The sequence below is a fragment of the Sprattus sprattus genome, assembly GCF_963457725.1.
Source record: "Sprattus sprattus genome assembly, chromosome: 12".
In the NCBI taxonomy this organism is placed as follows: domain Eukaryota; kingdom Metazoa; phylum Chordata; class Actinopteri; order Clupeiformes; family Clupeidae; genus Sprattus; species Sprattus sprattus.
In genome coordinates, this window is record NC_137910.1 from 4,435,384 (window position 1) to 4,456,788 (window position 21,405).

At 44.0% G+C, this 21,405-nt stretch overlaps 2 protein-coding genes across 4 annotated transcripts; one reads left to right on the forward strand and one right to left on the reverse strand.

Annotated features, from left to right (window-relative positions):
* The first annotated feature begins 251 nt into the window (after positions 1-251).
* Positions 252-6,018, forward strand: LOC308373290 (peroxiredoxin-like 2A). 3 transcript variants are annotated; one of them, XM_080848730.1, is made up of 7 exons: positions 280-341; positions 1,882-2,408; positions 2,852-3,031; positions 3,533-3,624; positions 3,957-4,097; positions 4,509-4,673; positions 5,269-6,018. In XM_080848730.1, the coding sequence occupies exons 2-7, from the start codon at positions 1,952-1,954 to the stop codon at positions 5,362-5,364; spliced, it is 1,131 nt and encodes a 376-aa protein (XP_080704856.1). In that variant the 5' UTR covers positions 280-341; positions 1,882-1,951; the 3' UTR covers positions 5,365-6,018. The 3 variants fall into 3 exon arrangements, with proteins under 3 accessions (XP_080704858.1, XP_080704856.1, XP_080704857.1); XM_080848731.1 differs by having other exon boundaries at positions 2,978-3,031; XM_080848732.1 differs by lacking the exon at positions 1,882-2,408 and having other exon boundaries at positions 252-341.
* Positions 6,019-6,820: 802 nt separating this feature from the next.
* On the reverse strand, positions 6,821-18,779 carry sfxn3 (sideroflexin 3). Its single transcript, XM_080848637.1, has 11 exons — positions 18,626-18,779; positions 17,056-17,233; positions 15,852-16,022; positions 14,901-14,999; positions 13,808-13,883; positions 12,112-12,197; positions 11,299-11,426; positions 10,767-10,816; positions 10,459-10,508; positions 10,321-10,368; positions 6,821-9,876 (listed from the first exon to the last, which is right to left on the reverse strand). Exons 2-11 carry the CDS (start codon positions 17,217-17,219, stop codon positions 9,780-9,782), a joined length of 969 nt encoding a protein of 322 aa, XP_080704763.1. The 5' UTR covers positions 17,220-17,233; positions 18,626-18,779; the 3' UTR covers positions 6,821-9,779.
* Positions 18,780-21,405: the final 2,626 nt, after the last annotated feature.

The following is a 21,405-nucleotide window of genomic DNA, read 5'->3' on the forward strand; positions in this document are numbered from 1 at the left end:
CATGCGGTTGAATTCAACATCTTGCTTGAATTTAGGGCCAACATGCAATACTGCCATTTGGTCATAAGAAATGAATGTAACAAAGCTCATGACACTACATTTTAACTGAATAATAATACAAAATCAATTAAGACTGATAATTAATTGTTTGGAACCATTTACAAAAATGTGGTTTAGAAAAATCAAATTAGTGCAAATGCAAATGCGTACTCTATATCGATTATTTTGCCTTGTGGAAGGACTCGATTGCTCAGGGCTCCACCTCTCCCCTATGGAATTAGTTACTTAGGTAACTGGAAAGACGTTTCGATCTTGACGCAGTCAGTCTCCAAAAACAAACGGTAAGTGAGAATGTTCAGCTTTTTATAATTTAATATAAAAATGTTGGTTATATTTCTTGACGATATCACTGCACGCGAGATTCTGTCGTAGCACGGTATTTATTTGTGTGATATTGGTAAACAGCTATCCCTGGCTAGCTGCGATACATTAGCGATGAAATAACACGCGCAAAGCATTGCGGGTTCTACAACATCATCGTTTCTTTTTGTCTGTGTACATAACTAGGTGGCATTTAAACAAACTTGGAATTTTATGAATCTCACGTTTCTGTTTAGTGCGATTTTCTCAGTGGCCAGTTGTTGAGTCACAAGTGTGCAGTTGACGTTATGCTCTGAGTTTAGAGCAAACTAGCGACTTCTAGGCTAATATATAGGTCGTATCCTTCACTAGGATGATTTATGCCAGTGGTGTTTTACCTTTGCTTTGCAGCCAGTGAGGGCTGACTTAAACAGATGCTAATAGTAAGAATTGACTATCCACGTTTTAGGATGACGGTCATGGTTGAGAAAGATCAGCAAATTATGACAACTGGTCTCACAGGTTGTAGCTATATAAACTATAGCTCAGACTTCTTTTGGTGTTTCTTTGGAGGGCAGTTTGCTCACACAACGAGACCAGTGAGAGTAAACAACCGCGACAACAGATAGCTTCAGGTTTTTTTAATGTTCATTTTATCCAACATATTGCAGTCTTTTAGATTCTATATCAAATGAGACGGATGTTTCAAAGTCAACAGCGCTGTGCTTTTTGTGACGCATAGTCCCTGTTGCATGCTTTGCTTGTCTTGAAATGGACTCAAAGGGATTATCCAGCATTTGTGTAAACTGTCAAGTGGACAAAGGGGAATGTATTGTGTGACTAATCAATTCTGCTTTGATCTTAAATGGTGGTGCTTCATTTCTGAAAGGTTATTTAGCACAACACTGTAGGCTAGAAGTATCAGGTAGGCCTTTTAAAACTTGATGTTGAGATGGAAGATTGTGGAGATTTATGGAGTCGATATCTTATGCGTCATGAGGTGCAATTCATGACCGTTTTAAATCTCGTTTCCACAAGACTTCTACATCCTTCACATGTACTCAACACACTCTAGCCTCTAAACTGTACCTTATTCTACACACAGTATGCACTGTTTGAACCACTTGGTTAAGCTTACACTAATCTTTGAGCATGACCGGAGGTTGAACATGTGTACACTAACATGTGTACTTCCAGAGTGTAGTTGGTGTGATCCCAAGCAGAGGAAACCAAAAAGGAACCGAAAGTGTTAAACTATGCAAGTGTGGGTGCTTAAGTATAGCACAGGGCGATCACTTCTGTGACCCCTGAGAGCCACAGATAACCTTACCTTCTTAATGTTGTAGAGGACAACTTTGTCTCCGCCATGTTGTGTGTGTTACCTTCGCTTCTGCTAATGAAGTTGTGAAATCTTTATGACAGGACAAGGCCATTGCCATGTCCGTGCCAGATAACACATGTAGCAGATGCAGCAAAGCCAGATTTTGTCTCAGAGTAGTTTTTCTCTGCTCTTCTTTACAGGGCTAAAGGGGAACATCTTTGAGTTTTCAAAGAGGTGGGGTAACGGCCCTTATCCCCGACATCTCTCACTATGTCCCTCATAACAGCATTGGCCAAGCCCTCAAACCCCTGGTGGACTAGACAAATCCGTACCCTCCATAGGGGCACTGTGGCAATGGGGGGCACCTCCAAGAGGACCACCAAGTCATCATCAGGGTTGCCACAGTCCTCTCCGCTAATGCGTACTGCTCCCGCACTCCAAAGCCTCACCACCAAGCTCCTCAGTGTTACTCAAAGACCAGATCAGGTGATTCTCCAGGTGCCAGGAAAAAGGCTCCGGCCAGTTGGCTTGTCAGTGGAGATCCCAGGACACTGTCTCCACCTCGGGCCATGGGCGTATGGGTGTGGTGGGGTCAGCGCAGGAGGGCTGCGGGCCTTCTCCTCCTCTGCCAGGCTGGGTGCCACTCCTCCAGGGTGCACCTGTGGTGAACAGAATGTAACCCCAGGCAGCCAAAGCACTAAATGCCCAGTCCATGACTCAGGAAGAGGTACTGGAGCCCGCAGTGGGATCGTGTTTGTTTACGTTTTATGGTCTGGGCTTGGTAGTGACTCAAATGCACGTCGGGTGTAGATTAAGCACCGTCAGCGTTGTTGTAGGGCATGTAGGAGACCAGTATTGTGTGTGGTGTTGCTTCTGCTGCATGTGTGTGTGGTAGTAATCAGGGGTGGTTGCCTCAGGGTGTGTCTCTCTCCATTGACCAGCATGAAAAGGTACACAAAGCCTGTTTCTAAAAACCTTGTCTTGAAAACGGCACACTTAAACCCTGCTTACACCCAGAGTACCCCCGAAGAGGTAGATGCTGCACTGTGTGTGCCTATTTGAAATGCCTTTTATCAGAGCATCATGAGGGTGGATGTACCGTGGAATTTGTTTTTCTTGATTTTTTTTTTTTTCTTGACCCTCTCCTCCCTGCTCTTACCTGTGCTACAGCTTTACCAGCTGGCCTGGAAGGGGCTCAGCTTGCTATGGGCATGTGGTCAGTGGGCCTTGGAGCAGTAGGGGCAGCCATCGTCGGAATCATCCTTGCTAACACTGACCTCCTGCTATCCAATCCAGAAATGGCCAATCTGGAGTTCCTGGAGGACGCCGACCTGAAGAGCACCACGGATGGTAATGAAAGCGCCTGGGACTCAATCACTCAAATGGCCTGCACTACACAGTTGCTGTAGGGATGTCATGTAAACCCACTCTGCTTGTTAAGAAACACACAACGGTGATAAGATAAGATTAAACTTTATTGCCACACAACAATGTTGGTGGTATTCTTTGTCATAGGTAGCTCAGGCCAGTAGGAGGGGAGAGAAGGGGGGTAGGGGAAACAAAACAAAAAAATTAAAATACTGCTAAGATACGTGACATTTCTCCATTTGTTCCAACTTCACAGTGTGGAGGATTTAGAAGGGCTGTTTGGTCAGGTCTACTCTGTTGTAGAAACTTTCCATTTTATTAAATCTCTCCCATCAAAACAGCCTTTTTTGTGCAGTACATATAGGCCTAATACGATTGAATGGCATGGCATGCTATTGAGGGACTGACTCCTAGAAAATACTACCGTCATTCTCTCTCAAAACTGACTTGCGCTTGTCTAAATTGAAGCTTTGCCTTTCTCAGACTCCCAGAGCTTCAAGGCTAAAACGCTGTGGAAGAAGTCTGGTGCGGTGATCATGGCCGTCCGACGGCCTGGATGATTTTTGTGCAGAGAGGTAGAGTGATCACGTTTACTGTTTTTATCTAATCTCTGCATTAATATCTCACTAGTGTGGATTTCTTTTAAATGGTTGTGTGTGTAATTGTCATATGTTTAAGCTGATCTCTTTTGTTTGTTGACTTTGGTGTGTGCATGTGTGTGTGTGCGTGCGTGTGTGTGTGTGTGCGTGTGTGTGTGCGTGTGCGCGTGTGTGTGTGTGCGTGTGCGTGTGCGTGCGTGTGTGCGTGCGTGCGTGCGTGCGTGCGTGCGTGTGTGTGTGCGTGTGCGCGTGTGTGCGTGCGTGCGTGCGTGCGTGCGTGTGTGTGTGTGTGTGTGTGTGTGTGTTAGGAGGCTGAAGAGCTGTCCTCTCTGAAGCCCCAGCTTGAGGAGCTTGGGGTCCCTCTCTATGCTGTTGTGAAGGAGAACATCGACACAGAGATCCAGGACTTCAGACCGCACTTCGCTGGGGACATCTTTCTGGATGAGAAGGTACCCAAGTCTGTGACTGGCGCAGAGCCCTACTGTTTAACATCTGAACTGAAATGAAATCCTTAAAGTTGTATCTCGAGTCTTTAAAGTTGTATTTGAAGGAGCAATGTCAAGGAGTAGTTCATTCATCTTTATCTTAATTATCTTACAGAGGGAATAATATACAGTACCAGTCAAAAGTTTGGACACACCTTCTCATTTTTGGAGAAGTTTTTTCTTTACTTTTATTATTTCAGTTCATTCATCTTTTTCTAAGTTATCTTACATAGGGTGTAAGATATGTTTACAGGAGAGCACAGCAGCACATTGTTGTTTTTTTTGTTTGTTTTTGTTGTTGGCTCGCTTGTTTGTTTGTTTGTTTGTTTGTTTGTTGTTGTCAGCTAACCTACTCATCTCCTCCTTTCCCCCCAGAAATCCTTCTATGGTCAGGAGCCGAGGAGGATGGGTGGGCTGGGCTTCTTCCGTGTGGGGGTGTGGCAGAACTTTGGGCGAGCCTGGAAAGCCGGTTACCAGGGCAACATGAAAGGAGAGGGCTTCATCCTGGGTGGGGTGTTCGTCATTGGATCAGGCAACCAGGTAATTAGAGCCCAGCCTGAAACCACTGTCTCAGTACTCTAGCCTATATGCCCCTTATGTGCCGTGGTTCTGTCTAAGGTTTCTTCCTGCCTAACAGGGAGTTTTTCCTTGCCCCTGTTGCCATTGTGCATGCACTAAGGGGGTTTAGGCTCTGGGCTCTGTTAAGCGCCTAGAGGAAATTGTATTGTTATGGAGCTATACAAATGAAATTGAATTGAACTGAATATGCCATCCCCTGAGGGGCCTTATTCAGTGATGCTTAGATGGCATTTCCGTTTGTCATTTTGGTTATTTATCAAATGAGGCTCCACTTGAAATTGAGTTCCATACCATTATCTGTGGACAAAAACAATCAGAGCATGATCTGTGACGATCTGTGATTAGCTTAGCAGCCTATCTATGAGTCACGCCACCCTCCCTTGTGGTTCTTCAGTTACCACATATTCATTTTGTTTACCCTGGGAGGCGAAGTCAAATTACAGAAATATTTGCTTTAGATTGTCCCGTAGGGTTGTTTTTGGAATGATTGCGAGATGTGTGTGTGTGTGCGCACTGATTTGAGGTTTTTTGTTTTATTTTGTTTCCCCTCTTCCAGGGCATACTTCTGGAACACCAGGAGAAGGAGTTTGGGAATAAGGTTGACATCGCTTCGGTGCTAGAGGCAGCTAAGAAAATCGCGGTTGAGAAATAGAAGAAGGTGTGGAGCGAGTAGTATTTATGAACAAAAACCACCGCTTGTATAAACAAAGTTAGTTAGGTAGACCTGGGCGATGAAGGAAAGTCCATCTTGGGGGAAACAAGTGCACTCAGTAAACAAAGCATGTATTTATTAATTACCTCTATGCTCATATCTCACCCGTCAACACTGTTTACACGGATAAAATGTCTTTATCTGTGGAGTAAAAAGGGACCACTGCAGCTCCTACAACTGCCCTGGCATGGTACTGAGGTATCGTTGGGTGAAGGAATCCAGTCAGGCAATTTGTCACCCACTGCTATTTCCCTCTGGGATAAAATGGCAGTTGGTGACAGAACTGGCTGAGTTCCTTCACTTTACTCTCTGACTTGACTGCACTTAATGAGCCAATCCCAGCCCCTCCGCTGCTTCCTCCATCGACCTGTGCTCCCGGATGTCTGCGCTGCGTCTGCGTGCTGTTGGGGCCTCCCCCCGGGTGTGTCATAATGATAGCCTTGCCTGGAAACTCCAGCAGGAGAAGGCAGGCTTGAGAACCGACACAGCCGGGCACCGGTACCTCAGCACGCAGACGGTACCGCAGTCATCCGGTCGTCTGTGTGAGGTGTGTGTGTGTGATTACTACTCAACAATAAAACAGACCTCATGAGATACTGCCTCACCGAGTTTGATTTCAGATTGGTCCGATAACAGGATAAGGACCGTACTGCTGAAAGAAGGATTTCATTTTAGAAACGAAGACCAAATGTATATCACTCACATGCGGGTATGAGGACATAAGATATACTAAAATCACTAATTGTTATATTTTATTTTTAACTAAATCTATTGTCAAATCTGCAGCACACTGCCATATTATGCCCTGAAAAGCCCTGAAGGTTATTGACTCTGATGGACTTGTGCCTGTACTCGTATTAGGGGCAATAGTCAGTCGGAATTATGCCAGTTAAGAGCCAGCCTAACCTTGTGCTGTTGCCAAGTCTCACCATAGTGGGCAACTGAGATAAACACTACTTCAAAGAGTGTGTGTGTTTGTGCACTAAAGCATGTTCCCATAACAGGCTAAGTAGCCCTAAACTGTAATCCAAGTTGATCTGAATCCACCCAGTACAAAGCCTGAATCTTTCTTACTCTCGCTACTTCTTACCAAGGGTGCTAGCTGTGCTAATCCTTTGCAGCTGTTACAAGTGCATGTCATTGTCAGGATAAAAAAAAAATTGCTGGGGTGGTTATTATTAGTACTGTTCTTTATAACTGTAATATATACATAACGACAACCATAACAGTTACTTAAAATGTTCATTTCAAGCATTTGGATGTGTGCTACCACTGAAAAAAAATTTAGTAGCATTTTTCCTTACACTACACTTACACCCATGGCTGCAGGCGCTCTAGTGGGTAGAGGAGAGTAGATTTGTAAGTCTATGCTTTAAGAAAATAAGAAATAACCCAATACTGGTATAATATACTTTATTGCATTGTTCAGGGAAAATACATATCCTATGAAGATATCACATGTCTTCCAAATGAATACAAAATGCAGAGCAAACGAAACACATGAATGAATGAATGAATGAATGGAGCACCCTTAAGTGACAGAAATGAGTGAGTGTTGTGCTGACATTCATGTGCATGGGTACTTAAATCCTGTCTTATGCAGCCTAATGCATTAACCACTACAGCATACTTAAAGCTGGAGCAGATCACGCTCAAAGACACATTGTGCTTACGTAGTTTGTCACTCCTGTACATTTTGTCATTTATTTTAAACACACACACACACACACACATATATACTGTATATATATATATATATATAATCTTTGGCTGGGCCTCTGGCAATGCATAATGCACAGAAACTCACAGCCTCAGGACTCTACACTTGAACATTCGACAACCTTCCAAAGGGCAGATTTTGTTCTAAAATATCAGATGCCAGATGAAAGATAAATAAAAATGATAATAACAGTAATGTGAACAAAGCAGTGAGCGCAAGAGATCTAGCAACAAGTTGGAGTTGATATTTTCATAGCATGTTAAAAACATCACTTAAATACATTAAATGAACATGAAACATTTAGCAATACATTTTATTTTTTTTAATCTTTGAACAAGTTAGCAGCCTTCTCATGTACTGCAGTTTGTCTCCCTGCGGTAGGCTACGGTCTTAGTGCAAGACTTACTCAGGGACAAGACAGACCCTCTGCCAAGGCCTCTGAAATATGAAATGGATCCCCTCAAGTATCCGATGGAGATAACGGTAACAACTGGGGCATTGTATGTTCCTCGTCTTTATTACATTTTCAACATCACGCACAGATATGTGGTCTACAAGCCAGAACTTCTGTCTAACAGCAGGTTACACAAACTAGAAGAATATATATATTTATTTATGTGTATATATAATTGATTATATTTAAAACTTATGTGTGACACAACCAACAACTGTTTGCACAAATAGGATCAGGTAGTCCCCGTTAAAAATACCAATCATAGGTCTTCAATGCATAATAGTTTCACCACCTTCAGTCACAAGTTTCCAAAACAGCAAACAGAGCATTTAAACGTACAGCAAAGGAACTCTAGGAATGCACTGGTTTAGGCTGTCCTATATCCACAGACAAACAATCCCTCACAACCACATTATAGCACTGATACATATCCAGGCCACACGGCACACAGAAATAAATCTATAAAAGTTTAGTATGGTTGTGCCTCTGCTGCCACCTACTGGATGCAACCGGCAGTGCATTACATTTTCCTCAAAGAAGTAAAGGAAAACTTATTTTCCTTGTCAGGTGAAAGGACAGATTTTGCAGTAAGATGAAGTTAACTCACAGGAAATCAAAAATAAAGACAATACTCTATGATCCGGCACTAGAGACACATTCAAGCATGTCTCATAACCAAAGCAAAGTTTGATCCGTTCGGCCGGCGGTCCGCTGCCACTTAACCCTGGGCATCTCAACACCTCTTGGGTGAACAAGCAGAAATGAGTCCTTCCTATTAATATACTCTAGATGCTTAGAACAGTATTCCTGCTTGTGTCAATCAGGGCTTATATGCTGAAGAGAACTGTGCTAGGAGAGCTGGAATTGCACCGATATGCTCACACATACTCTACCCATGGTGCATCAGGATCAAGGCTTGTGAAGGAGTGTCAAGTGTTAAAGAGGTGCATTGCGTGTGGGGCAAAGGAGAATACATGTCATAAGTACTAGATAGTAAGAAATTACTCTTGTACAACATTTAGCCACCATAAATGTTATATAAACACACTCCACAATCATTGGATAGTCAAGTCACAACATTCTCAGTGAGACACACTTGTGCTACATCACAAATTCAACTATGTTTACAGCCGAGGGGGAAACTAACCATGTCGGTCATCACCATGTAACTTCTAATGGGATGTGGGTGTACTTGCTAAAGACAGGAACTTGTGCTCATCAACACACACCCAACTGAGCCTAGAAGCCCTGGAAGAGACAACAATAGGTGGGCTTGTGCAGCTCCTGCTGTCTGAGTGTGTGTGTCTGTGTGTGTGTGTGTGTGTGTAGGACATGGGGTTTAAGAGCACTTCTGTGAGCACAGGACAGAGCATGCTACGTGTGTGTGTGTGTGTGTGTGTGTGTGTGTGTGTGTGTGTGTGTGTGTGTGAGTGAGTGAGAGAGAAAGAGCAATAACCTGTAACACTACTGAAGATTACACTAACTGTGATTCACTTCATTTAAAAAAAAAATAAACAACAGAAGTAAGGGGATAAGATACAACACAATGGCAATGATGCACATCACCAAGGGAAGGAGTGACCAACCACTGTAACATAGAAACAAGCAATTCAAAGCCCACAAAGCATAAATAAGAGTTAAATAAATATACATTAAAGGAAAACGGCAAAACTCAAGACAAAAATAAACATATAAAGCGAGCAAAGCTTAGCTGCAAGAAAACCAAAGGGAGCGTTCCTCACTAGTGAACACCCACCTCCCACCTCCCCAATCCTGCAACCACAAAACACCCACCCAGTCACTCCGACTCCACCTAGAGACGGGCAGCACACAATCCCACCTACACTCAACCCCACCCAATAACTCTGCATCTATCTATCAAACTACACGTACACACCTTCATTGTGTCAGACCTAACTCCATCTTTGCAGCATAGTTTAGAGAGGGCATCTTCCTTGAATGGAGAGGAGGACCAGAGGACGTAAATCAACACTGAAGTACACATGAGAACACATTTGTATGGAACCCTTTGAGTCACCTGCTGAGGGAGTAAGAGGGCAGGGGGGGTGGGGTGGGTGCCCTCTGTTGGGGGCGCACTGTGCCCTGCAGAGGGGTGTGGGCTGTGCCCTCTGATGGGGGCGCAGTGTGCCCTGCAGAGGGGGGTGGTGGGGGGGAGGGTGTCTACAAGCCCTTGTTGTAGTAGACGGTTGAGACGTGGGGGTTGCTCTTTCGTATCCGTTCCTGAAGCTCTGGCTCCAGGCTGCTCACACTCATGGAGCTGCCAAAGAAACACACACACACACACACACACACACACACACACACACACACAGGTCAGAGATACAGTACTCACACACACACTCAGGTCAGAGATACAGTACTCACACACACTCACACACTCACACACACACACACACAGGTCAGAGAGATATATATATATGCTATATGGTATTTCAATATACAGATTTACATGATTGAATGAGCTTACACAAGCTCCTTCACTACAAGCACAGTACCATACAAGACCCCTCTACAGGAACACACACATACCTCTTTTACACTACAAGACCCCTCTACAGGAACACACACATACCTCTTTTACACTACAAGACCCCTCTACAGAAACATACACATACCTCTTTTACACTACAAGACCCCTCTACAGAAACACACACATACCTCTTTTACACTACAAGACCCCTCTACAGAAACACACACATACCTCTTTTGAGGGAACAGTGCACAGCACAAAGGCGTAGCAAACACCAAACTGCAGGAAAAAAGATGTATTTGTATCATTAGTATTATTATTATTCATGATCACCTTCAACACCAGTCAAATATGGAGTGTACCACTCACCAGAATCCCACCAACCCAACCTGAACAGGAGCATTGAGCACTGGGAACCGCTGGAAGAGACAAAAGAAGGAGGGATGAGAAGTGGTGAAAAGAGGGACAAATGAAAGCGCAGATGGCAAGGAAAAATAAGCTCTAACAACAGTCATTAGACACAACATGAACACTTCTGCCTGAGGAATTAGCAGGTATTCTACTCCTCGTAGATTAAAAGAGCCTGGCCTAAAACACAACTACCCTTGATCGTAAGTGTTGACATTTCCACACCTCAATCACTAAGCCGATAAGAAGGTGAAATGCAGTTTGAATACCTTCATGAAGGCTTTCTTCTCCAGAGCATTCATGATGACAGGAGGGATGGCTGTAGAAGAGAGAGAGAGAGAGAGAGAGAGAGGGTGGGAGAGGGAGAGAGCAAACACATCACTCATCTTCACACAATGACAAACTCCTTCTGACAGAATGTAACCTTTGTCTTATCCCAGGTCCTGCGACAGAGTTGGTTTCCCTCTTTCTCAGTAAGTGCCCCCCCCCCCCCCCCACTTATATAATCATTTGCTATAAACCCATCCTTAAAATACCTCTGAAACAAACACACTATGAATAGACTGGAGTAGAGCAGCTACTCATACGCCTCAGTCACAGCCTAGTTGTGATCTACTGAGGGCACAGTTACAGTGAAGTTACTGAATGTGTTCCCCTGTGTGTGAGTGTGAGTGTGAGTGTGAGTGTGAGTGTGAGTGTGAGTGTGAGTGTGAGTGTGAGTGTGTGTGTGTGTGTGTGAGAGTGTGTGTGTGTGTGTACTGAGGGCACTACTCGGGCACAGTAACAGGACGGCACGCTCACCCATAGCTGGCACGGCCATGCCAATCCGGGACACCACCACCTGCACGATGCCCGTCTTGGCCGCCGTCGTCGACTCGCCCAGGCGGTTGCCCTCCTCATCTGTGACGGGGATGCCAAACTGCAGCTCCCTGAGAAAACCACAACATGGAGAATGTTCCTTCTACTCCGTGCCACCATATGAACACAGTCACATCCTATTCCCTCCTTGAGTGCCTTTCCCTCTTCCTTTACGAGCTGCTGATGTACTTCCTCTTTCCCCTCCAGTGCTCTCGGTGCTCTTAGTGCATCCACACATCTTCCTCTTAACTCGTGTTAATGTGTCTCTGCAACTCTAGAGAAACTAATAGCAGAACTTACTTGAAAACAACATAGCAGCAACATGAAGCTAAAGAGACATCTGAAATTGCCTGTAGATGACTAGAAAATGACCATTTATCTATATATTCTCTGATGCCATAATTTTACTATTTTGATCATTAATGTATTCATCCTTACCACTACCAGTATTCTGTTAGGTTACTGAATGCATGACATTAGAAGGACAGGAAGTGGACACAAGCTGTGAGTAGAGAAGTGACAGTGGGGGCCTCTTCACTATGACTCACCTCTGTCTCATGAAGGGAGAGTAGAGGAGTGAGTGTGAGTGAGTGTGTGTGTGTGTGTGTGTGTGTGTGTGTGTGTGTGTGTGTGTGTGTGTCAGTGGGGTCTCTCTACCATGACTCACCTCTGTCTCATGAAGGGAGAATAGAGGAGTGTGTGTGTGTGTGTGTGTTTGTGCGAGTATGAGTGACAGTGGGGGTCTCTATGACTCACCTTTGCCTCATGAAGGGGATGTTGATGCAGTTGGCCGCGGCGACAGCAGCAAAGGGCACGAAGCGGCTCATGATGGCAGGCAGGTGCTGAGAGGAGGAGAGAGAAAAGGAGAAGAGAAGAGGAGAAGAGAAGAGGAGGAGAGGAGGGGAGGGGAGGAGAGGAGAGGAGGAGAGGAGGGGAAACTGTTAAAATCGAAAAGGCTTCCACTTAATCGAGGTCTAACCTGAATTACCAGTGACTTATCTCTTTTTACTGATTATTTCCCAGGCAAGTCCACACCAACTTATTTTCAAGCATCTTTGCCTCTATTATTCTCTTGTCTTCACAAACTTGAGTCACTGATTTGGGAATGATTCTGCCTTTGTCTTTAAAGAAGGATCTTGCAGAAATATAGTAAATAGTCTATTAAAAGTGAGTCCATTTGTAGAGCATAGGCCTTTCCTCAAACTAATTTGCCACGTGCTTAGATATTTAAACAGAAACAGACATCTCTATTCAATAGACACTTGTAGTACAATCTATAAGTATCTGTGGGTTCCTGGGAATAATGCCATGTGTGTTCTGTTATGTTCACAGAACATTACATCACTTCCCCGGGTTTGCCTTGCATAAGCACTACACAGAAACCTGCAGCCTGAATCTAAGGCACTGTGAAACCAAGTGTGTTCAAGATATGCTAGCACCATCTGAAGGCCATTGTGCGTGGCAGGCTACCTGTAGGTTATAACAAACCTGCTTCTGTTATAGTGTCAGTATAATGTGTACATTTTGGCGCAAGTCTAGAAAAATCGGTTGACACACGCAAGACGTGAAAAGAGACGCTTAGGGCTTGCAAGGGGCTTGCAAGGGCCTCTCGTGCTTGCGCTTGCAACTCTGAAATTCTGTAAGCATAAATTCCGCTTAAAGCACACAGCAAGCCACGCCACATTGGCAGTACATGGCAAATACATTGACAACATACAGTGTACCAGCATAGCTGTCATCACGTACATCAAATGATCTTCCAAAGCCACTAACTGACTAGTGGAGTTATCCGACACCCCAGCACACAACAGTGACAGGCAACTTCAATGGCCTTGGATTCACCTAACCCTACCTATAGCTCGCTCTCTTGCAATATGGGGACAAACAACAGCAGGAATTTGATCAGGCTTCTTTTCTGGCCACACAGTCTTAACCTCAAGTGACGGGGTGGGGGGTGGGGTTTGGGGCAGAACTAGCAGATATAACTGTGGCCAAGAAACAAATGGCGGGTAAAGAGAGTCCATCTTCTGAATCACAAGATATGTGTTCTAGCATGTGGGAGAATGGCCTTCCTGTAACTGTGTGTCTCGTGTCTGCAGAAGGAGGTCACTTGGGGGAAAATGTGAGACCTAGCAGAGTGGTTTGGTTTGTGTGCCTCTGGATTTGTACACGCTTGCGGTGCCTTCGTAAGACATCAGGCCATGATATGAGATGATATGAGTCTGTATTGATATGTGGTTGGGCACCTATACATACATGTGTGTGTGTGTGTTAAAGGCCCTACTTCAGAGTGTGTGTGTGTCTGTGTGTGTCTGTGTGTGTCTGTGTGTGTCTGTGTGTGTCTGTGTGTGTCTGTGTGTGTCTGTGTGTGTCTGTGTGTGTCTGTGTGTGTCTGTGTGTGTCTGTGTGTGTCTGTGTGTGTCTGTGTGTGCGCGTGTGTTAAAGGCCGTACCTTAGCGAGAGACTTCAGGCCCAGTGCTGTGACCACTGCTCCAGTGGTGGCGCTGATGTAGGCTGCACCCAACTGACTGCAGAATGAACCAACCACAGCAGACAACATAGGTCAGGTCACATCCCATAATACACCACCCATTCTTCTCACAGGCTTCATAACTAGCCCGCACATACTGTGCATGCATACTCCACACATTCTGAGCATGCATACTCCACGCTCCCCTGCACTTCTCACAGGCTTCATAATGAGCCCGCACATACTGAGCATGCATACTCCACGCAGAGGAGTGACTGTGAGTGTGAGGTGTGTGTGTGAGGTGTGTGTGTGTGTGTGTGTGTGTGTGTGTGTGTGTGTGTGTGTGTGTGAGTGAGTGTGTGAGTGTGTGAGTGTGTGTGTGTGTGTGTGTGTGTGTGACTGTGTGTGTGTGTGTGAATGCATACTCCACGCCCCCCTGCACTGCCTTCATGGTGCCGGAGCAGCATTCCAGCCTTTCACAAAAGACACGAGAGCTCAGCAGCTTTGAAACAGGTGCTGCCGTGCTTCACTGACAGTCTGCCACTATCACAGTGCAATGCTGAGCTCAAACAGGCCATATTCAATTGCCGTGCATTCTTATTTTTCACATTATAAAATGCTGTACATGTTTTTTCATCATTTTCAAAAAATGTCCCTATAGATTTTATAGAATCTTTTTTTAGAATGCATCAGAACAGGCAAAATGACATACTCATCAGTCACCGGCATATCAAACCGATTAAGATTATGAACACAAAATCAGATAAACAGTCCAACAAGCCAACTTTGACTGACAGGGAACATAGACATTAAACATGCGTTTTATATCATTACTACAGTCATACGTCATCTGAGGTGTGGCGAGGGCAGTTACCAGCACCCCAGATGAGCGTGCAGTGGCCCGGGTCAAAGGTCGTGCTGAGGTCGCTAGGGAAACATGAATTTATACCGCAGCACGCGATGACAGAGGGCAGGACTGAGAGCTGCAGTGCGCGACAACACCACAGAGAGGAAGTGGGGGAGGAGGAAGAGGAGGAGGAGGAAGAGGAGGAGGAAGAGACGCAAGTCGCCCTACTTCACTGTCATGGGAGCGTCGCCGCTGCGGTTGGTGTAGTTGACGACGGCGTTGAAGGTCTGGTTCACCCACTGCCAGAAGACCACCGTTGGGGTTGTCCTGAAGAGAAGGGAAGGCAAGATGGAGTAGGACAGAAAGAGTGAAGATGGGCAGAAAACAGACGGAAGACAGAAAGGTGAAAAAATTATACGACTCAACATGAAAAAGAGAGAGAAGAGAGTAAAACAAAAAAATCTTTCTGAATTTCTACCAAACTCTCTGTAAATCCTGACACCACACAGGATCTGAAGGGCACTGGCAAGGTCAAAGGCTTCTGGTGAGTCTTCTTGGTCAGTAGCACAGTCTCAAGTTACATCAGACTCAGATTAGTGTCTTTGTCTAAAACATGGCCGTGTAAAGACCGGAACACAGCAGCTATGACCTATAGTGCATGAGGTTATAAGATCAATGGGCCGTGACCATCGTGCATCATTAAGCCTAAGAGGCTTCCTGTTGGCGTGTTTTCTGGTTTAACCACCACTCAACCTGCCATATGGTTCTTGACCTCACAGTCAGGTTAACCAGGAGTGGACACCAGTATGGGTCTCAAGTGAGAAGGTACCAAGTGACCAGACCACACAGGAGATAAACCTGATTGTTGTGGTGAATGGTCCTTGGACCACAGTTAGACATTTGAGGGAAAAAAGAGGTAAACTTGCCTCTTAACAGTTAAGCAGGAGTTTATTTACACAAATATATGGGTAAAGCCAAATAGAGACACATGGCATTTCAGCTTTAGCCATTCTTACAGTTTGATGCCCACAAATGCTTAAGGCTCCTCTAAACCTGGATGTCCTTGAGGATCCCTCCTACTCCCTACTTACTCTTCATTTTACACCCATGGAAGCTGTGTTTGAAGTATTATTACCTGTAAAAGATGAGCTTTTTACCAGTACAAGATGAGCTGTTTACCTGTAGAAGGTGAGCATGCAGCCAGTGACGGTCATGTTCACGGGCACCTGGGCCGACATACGCCCAACCAGAAGCATCTTCTCTCCAGTGTCGGGATGGAAGGCTGAGTCATAGACGTACTTTGCTCTCCAGAGCTCATCTTCTGTCAGCCCGGGTTTAACAATGCCTTGCCTGCGCACGGGCACACACACACACACACACACACACACACACACACACACACACACACACACACACACACACACACACACACACCTTGTAGTGGTCATCCTGACAGATCATTCCTTGAGAAACTAAAGATCACTGTTTTCAGAATATGGAACATTGATAAAATGAGTAGTTTTGGTCCATACATGCTGTGACAAATGTGAATGGTGCACGTTTTAAATTAATTTGTACATGAATAATTTGTGCACTGGAAAACAGAATAACCATGTCTGGAGCTATTTATTTATACAGAATTATTTCATTTTAGTGGTTCATATACTACTGATTCCATCACTTCAACTGAAAAGGAACTATGATACCATGTTTCCCTTATTCGACCTCTGTAATGGAGAAAAGAGTACAGAGAAACAGCTGTTATCCCCTGTAGTCCTAATTAAAAGGTGGTCGGCTACCGGCTTCCCAAACATCCACCGGACAAACTGGCAGTCAAGTAGGCATCAATATTTAGAAAGTGTTTTACAAAGACCACTGCTCTACACATCAGATGCAAATTTCATTTGAAACACCAACACCAATAGGCTGCAAAATAGTGACTCCATGCAATCAATCGTTTTAATCAATCGTTAACCCAACCCCCACCTACCATCAGTAACCCTATACAGCAGTCTGTATCCCCCACCAACCCTTCACACACACATAAACACTCTGACTCTCAAAGGCAATTTTTAAACACCCATCCACTGGTAACTATGTGGCCCTCCTACGTGCCAACCAACTGGCAGCTCTCAATGTTGACCTGCCCTGCATCCACCACCGACCTCTAACTTTCTAACTTTACCCCCCTCTCTCTCCTCTGACCCATGGCTCTCCAAAGTAATCTGCTCCCCTTTAAGGGAAACATGCCCCTGTTCCTATTTAAACTGTAGTACAGCAACCTGCTCTCCGTCCATTGCTTAGTGCTGAGCTTCGCATAATCACATTTCCCCCATTTGAGCAGTGGTTCTGCATGCTAAACAAGTTTCTCTTCCCGACTGACCTGTAGTCCTCCACGATGACGCGGGCATCCTCTAGCACCGCGCCGGACAACAGCACGTTCCTGGGGTCTGTCACCATGAAGAAGTGCTGGGCGCGGCCCATGAAGGTACCCTGGTCCCAACGGGGTTCCTTGATGTTGATGTTGAGGGGTATGTCTCCAGACATCTTTGCCTGTGTTCCTAAATAACAAAGATTTCCCGTTGTGAACATTTAAAAAAAATGATGTGTGGGCGTTTGAAACTGTTTGAGTGCTTCTCCATTTTGGAACGCGGCTTGGTCATCCCTCACGTGTACGTATTTCCCAAACAGGGTTTTTCTACGGGCACTCGTGAGCCGAGGGAGTTAATAACACACGCGGAGGTGGATCATTTAATAACGGAAATTACAAAAAGATAATTCTCCTTAGAAAAGCCTCACTACTGAAATAGCTCTGCGCACATCACCCTTTTAGGCCGGGGTTCATACAACGGTCCATTTGAATGAGAGAGAGTTGTTGTTAAACAGTTCAATTTGTGTGCGAGTCATTTAAAATGTAAGCAAAGAACCGCCAACATAAGATTCTAAAATAGTTCGTGAAAATGGTTCCTTCCATTATTCCCCAAACCCGTCCTTTTTTGTATATTCTGTGAGAGGAGGAATGTGGTGAAAACGCATTCCAAAGTACTGAATCAGGGGAAGGGATGACTCACTTACAGTAAAAAAAAAAAAAAAACCTATTCCAGCTCAGAAACCGCCTTGACCTGCCACTACCCTTGAATAGAATGCATTCAACTTACTGCTCTAACTAAAGTGATAAAGCAAAGATGTGTTGGTGAACGCGGCTTAATACAAACCGCTGAGCAGCAAGACTGAAAGCGAGCCAACGTGACTAAACCATACCCTGACAAAACAGCCTGACAGATGGGGCATCGCACGTCACGCAGCGCATGCATCTCACGAAAAACAATTTATGGCTGCCAGGTGATGGAAAAACGAATTTGTTCAGTTAACGCTGAAACACATGACACTAAGGGACTAGTCTTTGCCATGTTGTAGTGGTAATATAACGGTATGTATAGATGTGGCACCTTTGATAACTAATATAATCCATTACTGTTAGCTAGCTAGCGTCCCACATATAAGCTAAAGTTAGCTGTACCACAATCCCCATACCACCACTGAGCCACAGGCAAGTGTTTGCATTGGAAGCCCCGTTGCGTTAGTTGCAAGCTATCAATTTAACTAGACGGTCAGCATAACATTAAAGATGTTTTCAAAACATAAGCAACAAACAGCAACATTAACTTAAGTTAACGTGTAGGTGTCCAGCTAAGGTAGCACAGTTTATTAAGTCTAAAGTGGCAGGCAAACTAGAGAAACGGGTGAAAGACATTTCGTTTCGCATATGTCTATGATTCACAACTCAAGGCAGTTTAGCCAGACAGATCCTAACATCCATAACATAGCTCTAGCTATGTTTGAATGCTAGCTGGCCACCTAGCAAGCGATATGTCAAAGAAACATAACTGAAACTCTGCCCTGCTGAGCCGAAGAGAGATTCAATAGCATGTGTAGGACACATTAGAACATACCTTTGTCTGACTATGATCGTCAAATCTTGCAAGACTTATAACTGTGACCTCTGAATTACCTGACACCTAGGTTAGCCAGTGCACACATTCAGAATATCTACCCTGGAATCAGAGCGAGATAAGTCACCTACAACGCTGCCCCGGCTACGCTCGAACGACGTCAACTGTGAGATCACTAAACAGTAAGTTCGGCGATTGGATGGCTCGACAGCTAGGGTGTGGAAAACAAGTAGGTTATGATTGGTTTACAAGCATATCTCAATTGCTTCCTGTTTGTGTCCTCAGCCACTGGAAAGTGACAACTGATTTATATTATTGACAAGAGTGGTCTACAACTTATATGTGTTCAAACTGACGATGAACAGGCTGCGTGACTGGCAGAACAATCTTAAGAGTTGTGAAATATACATGCCAGTGTATGATTTTGGCCATTTGTGGTTCACACATGAGAAATGGGCTGTTTACATTTTTAAGCCTCAACTTATACAAAATTACTCCGGACATTCATATTAGACATGCGTGCTTCACTTCTCTTCATTTTGGAAACATAATATGTCCTTTTGTTGTTATACCATTAGATGGCAGTAGACGCTCGTAAATTCCATTTACTTTTTAATACACTCTTTAGCCTACACATCAATTGGCACGTTAACATGATAAGGCAAGGAATTATTTTAAACATTACAGTATGTACACATGCATTTGCATTTTAAACATGTTGGCATAATCTATTCTTTAAATCATGAATCTTGACAAATGTGGGTCACACCTATCCGAAAAAAAGACTCACACAGGCCTACTCACATAGCATTGTAATACAGTGTTATTGTTTAACTTTAAATCCAATTAGCTTGATGCACAAATCCAGAATTTCAGGACTTGAATAAAAGACAACGGTCATGACATTGAATAAGTTGGCATGTCACTCAAAGTCCAAAACTACCTGTGGTAGACTGATCCAATCACAATGCCCGGGAGGCGGGATAAAGGGGGCCTAATAGCTGTCATTCTCCCAGGTGAGGTCATTTTGCCCAACATGGGACCAGGTAATGCCAATGCTACTTTTATTCAGTTGTGTAGTCGAGCTGTTGTAAATCTATTCGTGTTTTGTATGTGGGTAGGCCTTCTTCATATGCCTATTTTGTATATAATTTTTTTGGGGATAGCTCTGACCTGTTAGGGTTTTCATTTTACGGTATTTTTCTGCGAACTGATGTATTGTATCATCGTGATGTTATAACTGTTGTACGTCCTGTTTTAGTCGCCTATATTAGGTTATTCCTCGGGAAACATTTGGTAAGAGAACGACGCACTATGTTCCGGATCGAAGTGCTTAGGCTGATCCCATTACCGAGATGGAGAGTGGGATTTAATTAAATCGAAAAGTGAAATTGATCTTTGAGAGAGAAAGAGAGACAGAGGCCTGCCTTGCTGCCTGCAAAGGACGTGTTTACACAACCTGTTGCTAGAACGCTGTCCGAGGTCCTGGCGAACACGCAACACAGGCATGGCGCAATTTTTTTCTTTTTGCTGCTTCTATATCGCGCTAAAAGTGTCTCAAAAGTTACTTTAACCGTTTTAGGTCAATGACATTTGGTTTATATTTTGGATAGAAGACGACAGTACAACGACCTTATAAACTAGTTCCCTAATCTTCATTGTTCATAGAGTACTACACAGTGTTGGGGTAGTTACTCAGAAAAAGTAACTAGTTACAAGTTACTAGTTACTTCCGAAAATTGTAACTAGGTTACTTTACTAGTTACTGCATTTGAAAAGTAACTTCACTACTAGTTACTTTACTTTCTATTTTTTTAAGCAAATGTCCAAATTTACCGCAAAGCTGGGCAAACATCATGGCGCTTTCATCACTTTATTTTCAATTGTCTATAAAGGGCATCTCTTAGCCTTTCATAGTGTATTGCAATTGTAAACATGTAAAACAATAGGGCATATAAAACTCAGCCATCCACTTGAACGGACATTAACCCTGTCCTACCTGTCTTACCAAAGAAATATGCCTCACTTTAAAATCCACAAACAGGATACAAGTGGCCATGTATGGTGGGGACATTCAGGTGGGTCAATCAGCAGTAACATTAAAAATAGGCCAAAAACAGGCTTTTGGAAACATGAGACCCCACTAAACCAAATGGGGGCATCCTCCTGAGAACAAAACCAGCTTGCTGTAGGAATCGCTGTAGTGGGTTAAGAGAAAAGCTCATACTCAAAGTCACTCAACATAAATTTCCAAATACAGTGCCCTCCACAATTATTGGCACCCTTGGCTGTTCTGCTCTCTGCTTATTCAGGTCTGCAAATGTATATTGCTTGAATTGTTGTTATGGAAACGAACACAGTATATTATTGGACTTTTACTTTGACATCATTCAAATGTTCGTCTCGTGGAAATGGCAACAGCTGTTATCCAGAAACGTATGCAATGTAATGCTAAACACGTAGTGAGAACAGTACATAGGCTTTACCTATCCACAACGAAGTGTCTGTTGGTATTACAAAAGGACCACCAGTAAGACTGAATTAAATGTAATGAATATCTCAACCTTCACATTTAATGAGAAAAAACAGTCACTGTGATCTGACGTCCTGCCTTTCTGCCGTTCTGATTCTATGCTTACACATCGGTTTTGCTATCCTTGTTAATTTATCTGTATGAGTGTTTATGTTGTTCAATTGGACACATAGTGCATTTAACACGCAGATTTTTGTCCTTTCGAGCAACAAAGTTAAAGTAATGAGAATATCGCTACTGGCTGAAC

Excerpts from the sequence above, each read along its gene's own strand:
- sfxn3 (XM_080848637.1), bottom strand. The coding sequence starts at position 17,219 with ATGTCTGGAGACATACCCCTCAACATCAACATCAAGGAACCCCGTTGG. Across the intron at positions 16,023-17,055 it reads GTCATCGTGGAGGACTACAG|GCAAGGCATTGTTAAACCCG; the intron begins GTCAGTCGGGAA and ends GCCCGTGCGCAG. Across the intron at positions 12,198-13,807 it reads GCCTGAAGTCTCTCGCTAAG|CACCTGCCTGCCATCATGAG; the intron begins GTACGGCCTTTA and ends TCCTCCTCTCAG.